Raw genomic sequence first — 17,048 nt, 5'->3', positions numbered from 1 at the left:
AGTATGTTGTACAAAGCATAATATTCTTTCTACATAAAAATACTTCATTAACAAGTTTGTTTTTATTTTTTGTGTGATAGTCTATTATGAAACTTATTCAATTAGTAATGTCATATGAGTAATTCCATTCTTGTAGCAACCTGTTTTCTCATGGTCATTGAAACAAATGAATTTCTAAAGTTCTTAAAATATCAATCAGGCTATTGTAGCATCAATGAAATTAATAATTTCTTGCCTGTCATCTTAAAGGAAAATCATTTGTAGTGCATAATTAAACTATCTAAACTTCTTTATTAAGTTTTCTCTATTTTATTGGGAAGCACAGTCGAATTTTTAATTCTGCGAAGTGTTCAAAGCATTTCTTGATCATTTTCTCATCTCTTCTTAGGATACCCATTGCAGACATTGGTTTTGGTTTCTTTGTACCCCATTTAATTAACTTTGCTTTCTAAAGGGAATAAATCATTGTATCAAGGTGTGAGGAATGTTCCAGAAATAGAGAACAATACACAAGTTGGAGATAAACCTCACCATTGTAACTAGGCTCTGCCAGTGATGTTTTCCTTGAGTGGAAAATAATGTATTCTCTAAGTCTAGTGCAGGAGATAAAAATGTTTTGGAACTACTCAGCAATGTTTTTTATTCTATTATGATTATTATGGATGGATTTTATTTATTTTTGAGAAATTTTATTTATTGAGAAAATGTAAACTATGCCCAGTTTGTTCCAGAAGGGAAAAGCAATGCTCTATGTTCAACAGAAATGTCATAATAAAACTATTCCAGGTGGGACCAAAAGTAGTAAAGAAAATTTTGCCTAAAATACTCATCCTTAGGTAATAAGAAAAGACATGATTAGATCTTAGAAATACCTAATAAAATTAATGAACTATATAAATACAACTATCAAATCATTTAAAGTGTTAAGAATTTTCTACTAATACAGGGTTTTTTTAATAGATAACACTGGTTATCTATTTATGAACATGTTCTCTAAGTAACTGCCATCTATGTAAGAATTTTATGGAGGAGTATTTACTTTTTATAATAGATTTGCCAGAAACTTCAAATGATGCACTTACTTTCCAAGGCTTAACTATTTATTTTTTATTGCAGCCCTTTGGAGTGAATCAGCCTGGACCTTATATCATGTATACAACTGTAGATGCAAATGGATATCTGAAAAATGGTTCAGGTAAGACTTGATATGCATAATAGCACCTTTAATCAATATATTAACAAAGTAAACTGGATGACAAAAATTATCATCATGTTTTCACATTCTTTATAAAATCTTCACTTTTTATATTATACTTTGTCTTTCTGTATACTTACATCAGTAGATTACAAAAGGTCCTCATGACAAATATATTAACATTAAATTCTTCATATATCCCTGTTGTATGGAGCCACATAATTATCCTTATTTTTCAGTTGAAGTAACAGAGAGATTGGGAGCATTTACTTCAGTTATCTTGATCAAAGTATGAAATAGTAAATTAGTTAACAGAGCTCATCTTAGAAGTAAAAATTAGGACTCCAATCTACTCCTAGATTAATCCTAGTTTTTTCATATGTGGACTAGAAAATCCTAGTTTTTTCATATGTGGAATATTATACAAATTTATATAATATTATGTAATCATATATTTTGATATATGATTATAAAGAAAAATCTTGTTTTACATTTGAATAAAGGGAAATGCAATCAGTCAAGACAAAAGGGAAATAAGACTAAGCAAAGGATGTCTGATCTTGACAGATGGCTAGCTGACTGAGATACAATCCAAATCACCATAAATACAACTGTGAACATTTCAATTCTCTAAGGAGGAAAAGGAATCCTAACATATTCATATGCTTCTTTCAGAATGCTAGAGTCCTAACCATGAAGAAGTACATGTAAACAGTTACTGTTACTCCTCCATTTTTAAATGTACTAAAAAAAGGGAAGAACTCATTATATAGCCATTTTCATTTTATATAATGGCATAACATAATATACCAGAGTGCATTTCCTTTTAAGCTAATTGTACACATTTAATACTGTCATCATGCTACTGCATCAGCACAGAAACATTCCATGAAACAAAAACTGTATGAAAAATTCAAGGAGAAATTTACAGACTCAATTACAGTTTACCCTTGAACAACATGGGAGGTTAGGTGCGCCAACCCTCTGTGCAGTTAAAAATCTGCCTATAACTTATAGTTGGCCCTCATTCCTCCGTATCCTCCAATTCAACCAAGTGTGAATTGTATAGTACTGTAGTATTTACTATTGAGAAAAATCTGCATATGAGTGGAACTGCGCAGTTCAAACCTGTGTTATGCAAGGGTCAACTGTATAGTCAAATACGTTAATGTACCATTGTCAGTCAAGGAAACTTAAAATAAATCTGGATATAGTTGATTTGAACAAATTACTTATTTACATTTTAATTCATATATATATTAAACTGTATATAAAAGATTCCAGGACCAGCTGGTTTTATTTTTTATCATTTAACTCTTTGAGACTTTCAAGATGCACATAATTTTAGTTCTAGACTAGATGTTTCAGAATGCAGGGGGAAAAAATGATGAAGTTACTTATTTCATTTTATGAAGCTAGTATAACTTCATAAAGCTAGTATAACTTTATGGCTAGTATACAAAGCCATTATACCCAAAAGCAAAAACTTAGCTGACTGGTGAATTATCAATCAAAAATGCTATCTAAAATACTAACAATTTAAATTCATCTGTATTTTGAAAGAATTACTTACTTAAGACCATCAAGTAGGTGATTACCTCAGGAATGCACTGATGGTTAAAATGGGGAAAATTTCTTTATTATCATAACAGTAAATCAATCTTTTAAAGATTTGTCTCCCTCTTTTATTTTTTCATATAATGTATATTGTGTAAATCTTTCCATGTCTGTTCATCTAGCTAGTCCTAATTTTTTTTAATTGAAGTGTAGTTGACTTATAGTGTTGTATTAATTTCAGGTGTACAACATAATGAGTCAATATTTTTATAGATTATATTCCATTTAAAGTCATTATAAAATATTGGTTACATTTCCTGTGCTGAACATTATATTCTTGTATCTTATTTATTTTATACCTAGTAGTTTTTAACTCTTAATTCCCATCCCCTATCTTGCCCCTCTCCCCACCACTCTTCCCTCTGGTAACCACTAGTTTGTTCTCTATCTATGAGTCTGTTTCTATTTTGTTGTATTCATTTGTTTGTTTTATTTTTTAGATTCCATATATGTAAAAACATACAGTATTTGTCTTTCTCTGTCTGACTTACTTCACTAAGCATAATATGCTCAAAGTCCATCCATGTTGTTTCAAATGGTAAAATTTCATTCTTCTTAGTTCTAGTTTCTTTTGGAATTGTTTTGTATGTGGATACAGTAACTGGATAATTTGCTGGTTTGTTTTTTTTTCAATATAACAATACAACAGTAAAGATCTATGTGATATATTTTTGTGAAGTTAAATGAATAATTCTCACTTCATAGAAAAAAATCTAGAAAAATACTCATCAAACTGTTAACATGTATCTTGGGAGAGCAAGATTTCAAGAGATTCACTTCCTATTTGGTACATTTCTGTAACTATTTACTACTTTTAGTCCTTTTTTTTTTTTTTTTTTGTGGTATGCGGGCGTCTCACTGTTGTGCCCTCCCCCATTGCGGAGCACAGGCTCCGGACGTGCAGGCTCAGTGGCCATGGCTCACGGGCCCCGCCGCTCCATGGCATGTGGGATCCTCCCGGACCGGGGCACGAACCCATGTCCCCTGCATCGGCAGATGGACTCTCAACCACTGCGCCACCAGGGGAGCCCCCTTTTTATTTTTAAAAGATAAATTTTACAGCAAATTGAAACCTACCAAAAATTAGATATAGAAGATATTTTTTAATCAGTGATTGTTGTTCACAATATATATTTATTGAACCTCTACTACAAACTAGGCATTGGTACCTAGTAGGATATCTTATTAGATGCTAAAAACCCATTCAATAATATTCACTACACATTGCTGTTTTTTTAAGTAAATGGAAAAATATTTCCTTAGCATGATTGCTTTTTAATCTACTCCAAAACAATAATGGAACATTGAGTTTATTCTCACTCAATTATATATTTACTTCTTCCCTGGATTAGGAAGGAATTTGTAAGCATAAACGCAAAGGAGAAAATATCTATAGAAAAGATAAATGCATAAATCAAATGAATGCATACATTTTCATTGCAAAAAATCATAAACAAAGATAAAAGACTATAACAAACTGGGAAAATCTAAATGTCCAACAATTGAGAAATAATAAATTATGATATAATAATTTCCAGCCTACAAAATATTTTAGAATAATTTTTGATGAAATGAACAGATGTTTATGGTATAACACTTGGGAAGGAGGCACATCTGTGTGCATAATCCAAGTTGTGTGGGTGTGGGTGTGGAGTTTTTAAGTGAGCCCATGTATAGGAAAAATATAAAAACAAAATGACATATAGAAATGTTACCAGGAATACCTCTTGGTTGTGGGATTTTGTTCTTTATTTTTTGCATTTTAGTTTATACACTGATCATATATTGCTTTTAATTTGAGAACTATGTTAATAATAAGTAATTATAAATATTTTAAAAATATTTCACGCATATGCTATATTTCATGCATAAATATATGTTCTAAACAGAGAAGTGGCACTTAATTTAATTGATTTAGGAAGTGCTATTATGAAAACCTGCCCCAAATTTTAAAGGATGAAATTTCTAGTTTAAATGTTAATTAAGCATGTTGAAGTCTAAAGAAAAATTACTTGGTTAAACTATACCTTCCAACCCATACAGCCCCACTAGTAGAGAACTTTCCACTCTAGGAAGAGAATGACCACATATGAATACTTCAGAAGCTGCAACCCTGGTTTTCTTATAGAGCAGCTAAGGGTCACTGCTCATTAGTGGATCATGAAATGAATTTAATGGGTTCTGTTAAGGGCTTTTTATTTAAAAGAATAAAAGGTAGAAAATATCAAGTGTATCCTACATTTAGTATTGTTTCATGAAAGCTTTATTTTAGGGTTTGTGTGTCTGTGTTCTTACTGGGTGGTGACATAAAATGTAGTTTTTACTGTGGGCTGTGATCAAAAAAGTTTGAAAGCCACTGCCAGACACAATAACATGCCTTAGTGTTATTCAAAAAAGGCCTGGCCTAATTATCCTTTCTGCTTGTAGACAGATCTTATTGTTACCAAATACTCTGTGGTCTTACTCCACTTCCTAGCAAAGCGTGAGTAGCCAAATGTTATTAGACAATTATATTACAGAGGAGTCATTAATTTTCTAAATAACCATTTACTACTCTTGTAAATTAGCCAGAGACCTGCAATAAGTACCCGAATTTCCTAAATAATATTTAATAAGAACTTAGTAGATAGGAGCATGTAGGCCAAATTGTATGGATTGGGGAGTTGTTGGTCATTTCTAAATAATAACACTAATAGACCAAGAATTGTTTTCTACCTCTTAAATTGCTTATTTGGCCCTGCTGTTATAAAATCATTTCCCTTTAGTCCTCTAACGTTACTATTTGTTAACATATCTGAGAAAAGCATAAGTAACCTTTACCTACTATGCACTCTTCATCATATGCTTCAAATATAAGAGCAGTTAAAATGTATGGTAGACTGATATGAAAGGGCAAAAAAGCATTTGGATTAGGTATAACAAAATTCATATTGATGGTAAACATTAGATTATTGAGAAAAAAATGATTTTTTGTAACATATAAGCACATTGTCTTTCTATAATTTTAACCTTTCAGGTTTCTCCATTTTAATCAGTAATTGTCAATTACATCTTTCAATGTCAAAACACATTTTATTCTTTATGTTCATTTCTCACTTGCATATTTTCTGAAATTATCTTCAAAGTATAGTCATGTTCCATTTATCCACATGTAATTATCCTTAAAAGAATTTTTTAGTCTTGAGTCATTTTATTTTAATTACTCATCACATTTTAAATTCTCATACCCAAAAATTTTAGCTTTAGCAGTACTTAATCAGGCATATTTTTGTGTCAAAAATCATAATTCATAACAAGATAATGGAAAGAGTTGTTATGCCCTGCTGGATTATCCATGATATTCTTCTTATCTGAAAGAGTGAATTCTTGCAAGAAGAATCATTCCCTTTCCTTACCTCACACCAAGTAAAGACCTCACAGGAATAGTCAAGTCCACAGAGATAAAGATGAGGGCATGGCGAATAATGATTTTTTTTTCCCACTGAAATGAAAGAGAGAAAGGGAAGGAGGAAAAATATGGAATAGCTCTAAGCAGTACTGATACATCCTCTTCATTTAATTGTAAATTGAATTAATTAATTACAAGAAATACAGAGAGTCTGAGAAACTGTAAGGAAGTTTACAAATTATTCAGCTCTTCAGCAATTAGAAATCCCATCTACACAGATGCAAGTGGGTCACAGTCATATTCTGGAAAACCAAAAGAAAGAAAATAAGAAGCTGTAGTGCCGGGCTTCCCTGGTGGCACAGTGGTTAAGAATCCGCCTGCCAATGCAAGGGACATGGGTTCAAGACCTAGTCCGGGAAAATCCCACATGCCGTGGAGCAACTAAGTCCGTGCACCACAACTACTGAGCCTGCACTCTAGAGCCCATAAGCCACAACTATTGAGCCCACGTACTACAACTGCTGAAGCCTGTGCGCCTAGAGCCTGTGCTCTTCAACAAGAGAAGCCACTGCAATGAGAAGCCCACACACTGCAACAAAGAGTAGCGCCTGCTCACCGCAACTAGAGAAAGCCCACGCACAGCAGTGAAGACCCAACACAGGCAAAAATATAATTAATTAATTTTAAAAAAAGAGAGAGTGTGAAATATTTGAAGTGTTGAAAGAAGAAGTCACCAACCTAGAATTCTATATACAGCAGAATTATCTTTTAAACACAAAGGAGAAATAGACTTTATCAGACCAACAAAAACTGAGGGAAGCATCACCAGCAGATCTACTCCCCAAAAGAAGTTAAAGGAAGTTCTTTAGGGATAAGGAGTATGATAGGTCAGAAACACATACCTATATAAGAAAGGAATAAATAAATGAAGATAAAATAAGACCTTTTATTTCTTAGTTGATCTAAAAAATAACTCTCAGATTGTTTAAAGTAATAATAGTAACAGTGTACTGGGTGATGATAGTATATGAATAAGTGACATGAATGACAGCAATGTCATAAGAGATGGGAGGGGGAACCAGGATTATGCTGTTATTTATCTAAATTGGTCCTTTACTGGAAATGACAATCAGGAATTCCTTACCACCAGCTTTGCATGATAACCTCCTTCAGTGAAACAGTAATGGGTTATAAAACCACTTTATCTTCAAAGATGAGTGACTTTGCAACACTTACCCCTAATTTATAGAGAACTAAAGAAGACATGAGATTAAATAAGCGTAAGGAATAGTAAGAATAAGTCAAAAAGAAACTTATAAGGACAAATCGATAAATATGAGCAAGTAAAAAAGCCACAAGAGTAAGAGAATACAAATTACAAGAGAGTGATTGTATTTGACAAGTGAAAACTTCAGGAGCATGAGAGTCATTTGTAATATGTATGTTGTCTGAGAGTGGGGGCTATGCATATAGACAGTAAATTCCACAGTGTAGTGGTTTGCTCTGTGAAGATTTTTTTATTATTATTATTCAAAAAATATTTATTGAACATACCAGTATGAGCTGTGATCCTAGGTACTTTAAGAAGTATAAAATAGGGTTTTCACTGGTGGTCCAGTGGTAAAGAATCTGCCTTCCAATGCAGGGAATGTGGGTTTGATCCCTGGTTGTAGAACCGAGTTGCCACATGCTGTGGGGCAGCTAAGCCCACATGCCACAAACTACAGAGCCCACGTGCCCTGGAGCCTGCACACCAAAACAAGAGAAGAGAAAAAACCTGCACACCACAACTAGAGAGAGATCCGCGCGCCTCAATGAAAGCTCCCACGTGCCTCAACAAAGTCGCAGGTGCCGTAACTGTTACCCGACGCAGCCAAAAAAATGGAAAAAAAAATACTCATAGCAGCCAAAAACCTTTAAAAAAAAGTATAAAATAATATTCATCATCCTCAAAAAGTCTGTAGTTTATTTGGAGAGTAAAAACAAGAAAAAATAAGATGATAAGCCACTAATGAAAGATTTTTAGAAGACTAGTAACTTCCTGGAAGGTGACTGACTTCACTATTTACAGGTCCCTTCTATAAGACTTAAGTGTCTAGAGTGTGGCATCTTAAGAAAAGACTAGGATTCCATATCATTACCTATAAGACTTCGTAAAAATTTGATACCCTTCTCCTTATTTGCCTGGATAACTGAACATGACACTTTGCCAGGTGCTGTGAATGTGCAAAAATAGTAAGACGTTGTTACTTTATATTTCAAATATCAAGAACTTTATATTTCAGGAGCTAGACATAGGTATGTCTATTCAAGTGTCTTCTTAAATAGTAATTACAAAGCAATAAGTATCAAGTTAATGGCAACAATAAGTACAACAGGAACTCAAAGAAGAGGCCTGACTGACATGTTACATGTAACTGACATGTTACATTTTTGTGAAGGAAGTCTTCCTTTGAAGGATTGGTGTATAATATGGATCAGAAATGAACAAGAAGTAATATAGATTTAGCATTAGCAAAGTCAAAACATGAAAAATGTAACTTTATTAGGAGCAACACAAAAAGGAAATAATTTGACAGTCAATAAAGAAAATCTTGTTCTGTTTTTTAAAAACAACACACAGAAGCTATAATATCTTTGAATATTTTCTTTTTATTTTCATAAGTGCATTGAGGAAAAACTCTAGTATCCTAGACAGATATCCCCATTGGTTTTATTTAGTTGCTTTAGTGTTTTTGTATAGCTTGACAAATGGCCTGGAATTTAGTATAGATTGGTCTTTACACAAAATATTTCTTATTTTAAAATTTAATTCAGTGAGCAGTTTACTAATCATTATAATACATTTTTACTTAATTGTGTACATTTATAAAAAGTAACAATTTAAAATATGAATGCTACTTAATTTATTTCAAGATTTTATATTTTTTTAAATCATTAAACAATGTAAAATAGGCCTGGTTGCCCATTTCTTGAAATATATTTTTAAATAAAGAAAAGAAAGAAAAAACAAATGAATGAAAAATCTCTGCTTAACAAGTACAGTATTGGTGACTTCTGGTTTCCGGTCCAACATGTAAAGAGCTTGGAAATCATACTCCCATCCTCCCTTCCATTCCCACCCCTGCCCCAGCCAAATGATGACCAAAATGAAAATCAAAAACTCTTCTTAGATCCATTAGAGAATTGAAGACACTGGGCAAACTGCTGCCCCCCAAACTGGAAAGATAGACAAATGTATAAAATGGCAGCTTACCAGAGCAGAAGCCACAGCTAGGGCCAGCCACTGGCAGGAACACTTAAAGGGTAATTCTGGGGACTCAGTTTGAGACTGGTTTAAGAGATTAAAAACTCCTACCTTTGGGGACCCAAACTTTCATGATTTTTACCTCTGTGAGCCACACAGGTTCTCAGGGACAAGATCTAAGAAAAATCCTCTTGTGCTTCTCTCAGGAGAAAGGGGGAAAATAAACTTTTTCAAATACTCCCAGAGCTACAGTTCTTCTTAACAAAGGCCTGCCCTCAAGGGAAATTATTTTATGAAAACCTAACCAACTTTGCTTTTTTACCAGAGCCTAACTGACTTGGTGGTAATGGTGGTAATGAAATATCCAGCTCTAACCCCCCTCTTGTCTTCCTGTCTCACCTTCATAGGTGAGAGGGGAAAGGACCTGAGAAGCACTTATGAAAGTCACAGCCCAGGGTCATAGGCTTACTAAAAAACTGAGACCTAATCACAGGACTAGAGAACACTTACCTGCCCCCTACATCTTACCACCACATCAGTCAGGCTCCTATACAACAACAGGGGAGCAAGGTTCAAACCCTATTTAAAAAGGAAACCCAAAGATAACGGAAGAGACAAAAACAAGGACACTACAGGAAATTTTAGCCTCCGACACCTACAGCTACAGCAACCAGTAAATGCAATCTAATTCATAGCCAGATAAACATAAAACCTCACACTAAAGACCTGTTTACCTTAGTTCTTCTTGCTTGATACATCATGTCCAGCTTTCAACAAAAAATTACAAGGCATGCTAAAAGACAAAAAAAAAAGACAAAAACCCCCCACATTTTGAATAGATAAAGTAGGCATCAGAACCAGACTCAGTTATGACAGAGATTTTGGAATTATAAGACTAAGAATTTACGGTAACTATGATTAATATCCTAAGGGCTCAAATGGAAAAAAAAGGAAATGCTAGAAAACAAAAACACTGCAACAGAAATGAAGAATGCCTTTGAGTGGCTCAGCAGCAGCTTGAACATGGCTGAGGAAAGAATCAGTGAGCTCGAAGATGTCAATAGAAACTTCCCAAACTAAAGAGCAAAGAGAAAAAGGAATAAAAAATATAGTTTATCTTAATGAATATTGAAGTGCAAACTGCTACACTAGTGGCCCCAATGACTCATAATATAGTCTCCTTCCACATTCACTCTGCCTAACCAAGGGGACATCAGCAAACATGATACAAGTATAGCCTTGATAAGCTCTTAGACTTTGAGACTTACCCTCTTGGGATGCTGCCCTGAGATCTGCCCAGTCTAGTCACCTTAAGAATGAACGATTGTAAGGACAGATGCCTACTCAGGCCTCCCAGCTGATCTGCCAGCCGAATGCAGCCATGTGAGTCAGCCCAGCCAACCCACAGAATCATGAGAAAGAAAATGGTATGGTTGTAAGCCACTAAGCTTTGAGCTGGTTTGTTATACAAGAATAAATAATCACTAGAAGGAATGTATTCTGTTTGCTTAAGAGCCAAATATGAAAGAATTTACAGAGATGGACGTGTCAACAGTATTTAAAAGGTATGTTTGAGAAGTGCAGACTTGAGTAGACAGTAAAGGGAAAGAAGTGTGGAGAAGGAGAAGTTGAAAGCTTAAGAGTTTAAGAGAATGTGCTTACTGACATTTCACAACTTTAATCACGTCCTCTAGGAAAAAGGTACATGTGAAATAAGTGACTTTAGTAAAGGAAAAATTCAAGGTATATTTATGTTTTGCGTCTGTTGATAGCCAAGAATTGCATCTAGGTCTCTCCAAGTTGACTAACATGTGACAGATACCTAGTCTAATAAACATTTATTTTTAATGTTTCACTAAAAATAAACTATCTTGCAATTTGTAACTAAAAACACTGCCTCTTCGATTTATAAAGTAGCTATGTGTCTTTTATCCCTATTTCAGAACTAAACAGTTTTACCCCCTTGTGGTTTTTGTCACCACCAAAAAACACAGCTTATAGCAAAATGCTGTGGCCTATGGGTTTGCCTCTCAAAGAGGTATAGATCTCCAACTTGAAAAATAAAGTGCACTAAAGCACAAGCCAAGCTTTCCCATTTAGCTAATTTATACCACACTGTCCACTTTGGAAAACAGAGTTTATCTTTTTAATCCAGAGAATGACAGCTGTAACATAATTGCACATAACTTCAGAAAAGTTTACGTCCTTAATACAACTCTGTACAGGAGCACTGACCATTAAATTAGACCTCCACAGGCAATAGCACCCAATGCAGTTTGGCTTTATGAGAGTTGTAGATTTATTTTATTGTTTCCCTTTGCATTATTTTTTCATGCATTGGCAATGGCTTTTATCATTCCTTCATTAGGTGCAATGTGCATTAAGCTCTAGAAGAGCAATTATCAAAATCAAACTACTCAGTTTCTCAAAAAGTTAAGCATAGAGTTACTGTATGAACCATTAATTCTACTCCTACATATATTCCCAAGAGAATCTAAAATATATGTCACACAAAAACTTGTACATCGATGTTCATAGCATAATATTCATACTCATAATAGCCAAAAAGTGTAATAAACAAACCAAATGTCCATCAACTAATAAATGGATAAACCAACTGTGGCATATCAATACAATAGAATATTATCCCATTAAAAACATGAAATATGCTATAACATGGATGAACCTTGTAAAACATTATTCTAAGTGAAAGAAACGAGATACAAAAGGCTGCATATTACATGATTCCATTTATATGAAATGTCTAGAATAAGCAAATACATAGAAATAGAAAGGAATTTGTAGGTGAGGGTTACCAGGAACTGGGCCAGAGAAGAAATGGGAAGTGACTGCTAATGGGTCCAGGGTTCCTTTTTGCAGTAATGAAAATGTTCTGGAATTAGTGGTGACAGTTGTACAACCTTGTGACTATACTAAAAACCACTGAATTATACACTTTAAATTGGTGGACTTTGTGGCATGTGAATTATATATCAATTTAACAAAAGGCAGAAAACTACTCACATTCTAAATTTATAGCTGGGAAGTAGGTTGACAGGTAAAGCTTGAACCAGTGTTCTAAGCTTCCTGATTTATTCCAAAAGAGAAATCAGAAAAACTTCTATGAAAAAATGATGTTATACTGTTTTTCAGGAACTAATATCAAGTTGAAATTCAACTTAAGAAAAAAACAGAAAATATGAGGAATGATTATATAATAATAAAAATAACAAATAACATTTGTAGTTTTTTGTTTTTTGTTTTTTGTTTTTTGTTTTGCGGTACGCGGGCCTCTCACCGCCGCGGCCTCTCCCGTTGCGGAGCACAGGCTCCGGATGCGCAGGCCCAACGGCCATGGCTCACGGGCCCAGCCGCTCCGCGGCATGTGGGATCCCCCCGGACCGGGGCACGAACCCACGTCCCCTGCATCAGCAGGTCGGACTCCCAACCACTGCGCCACTAGGGAAGCCCCAGTTTTGCAGCTTTAAAAGCACTTTTATATACATTAAAAGTTAAGTACTGTTGTTGTAATTGTCTCATAAAACCCATTCAGTAGGTGGTATTGTAATTCTGATTTTATAGATGAGGAAACATTCAAGTTGTATTTTTCTGTTGTTGTATGTTTAAGCATCCCCAGGTCAAGATTTGTCTTTTTCATCTATGTGTAAAAGGCATACAGTGTGCATTCAGCAAATGTTAAGGTGAATGAATAAACAAATTAAGGCTTAGGGAGGGCAAGGGACTTTCTAAAGATCAAACAAAGCAGTGTGGAATACTGTCTTTGGCATTCAAATCCTGTGTACTTCCCATAATATCACATCATAATATCACATCACAGGTCTCCTGTGTTAAGGAACACATTTGTTCAAGTTCCAGCCTTTAAGCTGATATCAAAGTTATTTTAATTCAAAGCCAAAATGGAGGTCTTCAACAGCAGTCATTGATATGGCATATTATTAGACCTCAAAGAAAACTAAAGTTAAACAACTGTACAAACTTTACTTTGTTGTTTACTACCAAACCTTCAGGTTAGTAGAGCAGACATTTACCAAGTGCCTGATATGTGTCAGCCACTATGCTGGGCCCTAGAAATGGGGCATAGAAATGATTAAGTCACTAGGTTGGAAGCACCTAAGCACCTCTTCTTATGGAACTGTTTTCAGTCTAGTAAGAGGTTCTTCCACATACTTCATCACTTTATCCTTGTCAGTTATCTAGAAGCTGAGTTCAGAAATAAGTCAGAATACTCCAAAGGATTAGGTCAGACATCAGTGGATTCCTTTACTCACCATTATAAGCCACCATTGACTACCAGGAAAAGAAGCCAACCATTGTTTTAAGAAAATTTCCGTAAGTTGCTACAATCCTAACTTCTGAAATACAGGAATTTAGCATTTAGGCATGTAGCTTCATGAACTCCCTATATAGTATTCACTTACTATAATACTGGCTCTTTCTTCTGGATCCACATTCTATAGCACCTGGTAACACCACATATTTTTAAAGGTATTAAATACTTTCTGTACATGGATTATGCCTTTCTATGAAGACAGCCTATTTCTTGTTCTTAAGCTGATTACTAAGTAGGACTGTTAAAAACCAAGGTGTAGGAGCTTCCTTGGTGGCACAGTGGTTAAGAATCCGCCTGCCAATGTGGGGTACGTGTGTTCAATCCCTGGCCTGGGAAGATCCTACATGCCATGGAGCAACTAAGCCCGTGTGCCACAACTACTGAGCCTGCGCTCTAGAGCCTGTGAGCCACAACTACTGAAGCCCGCGCGCCTAGAGCCTGTGCTCCACGACAAGAGAAGCCACTGCAATGAGAAGCCCGCGCACCGCAAAGAAGAGTAGCCCCTACTTGCCACAACTAGAGAAAGCCCACGTGCAGCAATGAAGACCCAATGCAGCCAAAAATAAATTAAAAAATTAAAAAAAGTTATTAAAAAAAACCCAAGGTGTATTTATATAGCGACGTTGAATTAACATGTCTTGGATTTATAATTTGATCACAGATTAAGGTGCTTCTCCAGTCAACAGGGTGCCTGATATATAGCATGGTGCTTAATATCTATAGAATAAACAAACTAATTAATCACAGACTTAGTAAGTGATTAGTGAGAATCCACTTACACTGGAAACTAGCTTTTCTCAAAGTCCAAAAAAAATGATGTGCCTTAGTCATATAAGCCAGTAGAAGATTTTACCATCAAGCAGAGAATAACTGCTTCATTTCTTTTTTCTATGTGGGTTGCCATCCATTTAATTTAAATCAGTGAATTTTAAGACAAAAATAAGAAGAAGCTATGATTTAGTAAATGTTTTAACTATCAAGTGTCTATAGCCAAATTTTAAAATTAAATTCCAATATTTTTATTATACTCAGTCAAAATTTCTTTTGGCTTCTCCTCACCTTCCAAATCTATTTTGTCCTCTTTTTTTCCCCACTTCTGAATTCTGGTGTGACATTACAATATGATGTTGAGAAGTGCAGGTAAGTTTAGCCTGTTGACAATAAGGAGCCTTTTTGCAATTACCATGTTCTAAATATAGGAATTAGCTGTCCCTCCCTAAAAGTGGCTAAACACTTCAGCAATGAATTTAAATGTTGAAAATCATCACTGTTTTAATACATTTTATCACTTGTTTTCTTTGACTACTATTCTATCTTAGTTGATAATTTGTTGTTTAAAAAGTGGTCACTGGTATATATTACCAGAAATCATCCTACTGTAACAGCTATGATATTCTATATTATCTAGAATATTTGGGACAGTGTAGTCTCAGATCAACTCAATATTTTAGTAAGAAGCCACAAAGGTCACCTTAGACTTTTTTAAGTAACTTCCACAGACTTAGAATACATATATGTAGCATCTGACATAGAGATTCTTTTCTATAAGTTCACATGTAAGTTCTTTGAAACTTTAAAAATTATTTTAAAATATCAGGAAAAGGATTATATGATCAGGGTAGATCATAAACACCAATTTCAGTGCTAGACTTTTTCTGGCTAGGATATCTGATTTGATAAACATTTACAATGAGCCTTATCACATTAGATAACACAAATTATTACCCCAGGGTGGCATTCAAGAGCAAACAACCATGATAATTGTTATAGCTAGGAAGATTTTATTAGCTATATCAGAAACTTACTCTGTTGGCAATTAAATTAGAATAGCAAATGAAAGTATTTTTAAACTTTTAATTTTATCATTTGTCAATACCTTTTTTATCCATTGATTTTAATAGAATCCTAATCACTCTTGATAATGCAATAACAAAATATGAAAACATATTTTCCTTTCAAAGTCTTAGCTTACTTTTTCTTGACTTTAGTCTACCATTTGTTATTATCCAGCTTGCCATTCTCACAATTATAAATTCTCCTCATAGAGAAACATTTTCCCCTACCTGATATTCTAACCGTTTTCTTACAGGAAAATATAATTTAAGACACACACCACAGGGGACAAATACATGACAATGTTTCTTTAACATCCCCCCTACAAGCAGTGAGAGTAGTCCTAAATTTTTCACTCTACCGATTGTAACTTTTTAAACTATCTGGAATGAGCCAGAGAACCTGAGCTTATTCTAGTGTCAGTTAAGGGCTAGTCCATAGCCAGAGGATTGTCATGTTCATAATTGTATCCCCTGTGAACATAATAGTATTAAAGTTGGTGTCTGTAATAGAAGATCAACAAGATAAACCAGGCTCATCTCACAGAAGAATTGCTTAAATACCTCGGGCTTTAGGTATAGAATGGGAACATCACAAAGCCTAAGGTATGCTCATTGGGCTCAAATGCCCTACAGTCTAGATTTACAAAATAAACAAATGCCATGTTAACTGGAATGACTATGTACAAAATGTTTCAGGTTACCATATCATATCCTAGGACCCCACAAATACAGAGATCCAAACAGTAAAGGAAATGAACAACTGACATTGGTGGGGAGGGGAGGGGATGGTATTCTGTCATTAGAAGTCCTTTTTATAGAGTGATAAGACAAATATCACACTTCTTTTTTCTTTGTTTTTTTTTTGTTGTTTTTTTTTTTTTTTTTTTGCGGTACGCGGGCCTCTCACTGTCGTGGCCTCTCCCGTTGTGGAGCACAGGCTCTGGACGCGCAGGCTCAGCGGCCATGGCTCACGGGCCCAGCCACTCCGTGGCATGTGGGATCTTCCCAGACTGGGGCACGAACCCGCATCCCCTGCATCAGCAGGCAGACTCTCAACGACTGCGCCACCAGGGAAGCCCCACACTTCTTTTTCAGCTGAAAAAAGGATCACAGGTAATGATGAAGGATGTGGCATTTGGAATTAAGCTGCCAAAATGAAAATCCCAGGGCTTCCCTGGTGGTGCAGTGGTTGAGAGTCCACCTGCCAACGCAGAGGACGCAGGTTCGTGCCCCGGTACGGGAAGATCCCACATGCCACGGAGCGGCTGGGCCCGTGAGCCATGGCTGCTGAGCCTGCGCGTCTGGAGCCTGTGCTCCGCAACGGGAGAGGCCACGACAGTGAGAGGCCCGCGTATCGCAAAAAAAAAAAAAAAAAAAAAAAGAAGAAAATCCCAGCTCTACCATTTAGTAGCTAT

At 35.1% G+C, this 17,048-nt stretch overlaps 1 protein-coding gene across 1 annotated transcript in view; it reads left to right on the top strand.

Annotated features, from left to right (window-relative positions):
• ITFG1 (integrin alpha FG-GAP repeat containing 1) overlaps nt 1-17,048 on the top strand; it is a 258,629-nt gene that overhangs the window by 220,970 nt on the left and 20,611 nt on the right. Inside the window, exon 14 of the mRNA XM_060085617.1 lies at nt 1,117-1,195. Coding sequence (XP_059941600.1) covers nt 1,117-1,195 — 79 coding nt within the window. The remainder of the gene's footprint in view (nt 1-1,116; nt 1,196-17,048) is intronic.

This window comes from Mesoplodon densirostris, chromosome 19 (assembly GCF_025265405.1).
Source record: "Mesoplodon densirostris isolate mMesDen1 chromosome 19, mMesDen1 primary haplotype, whole genome shotgun sequence".
In the NCBI taxonomy this organism is placed as follows: domain Eukaryota; kingdom Metazoa; phylum Chordata; class Mammalia; order Artiodactyla; family Ziphiidae; genus Mesoplodon; species Mesoplodon densirostris.
This window is presented reverse-complemented; position numbering and strand designations above follow the sequence as displayed.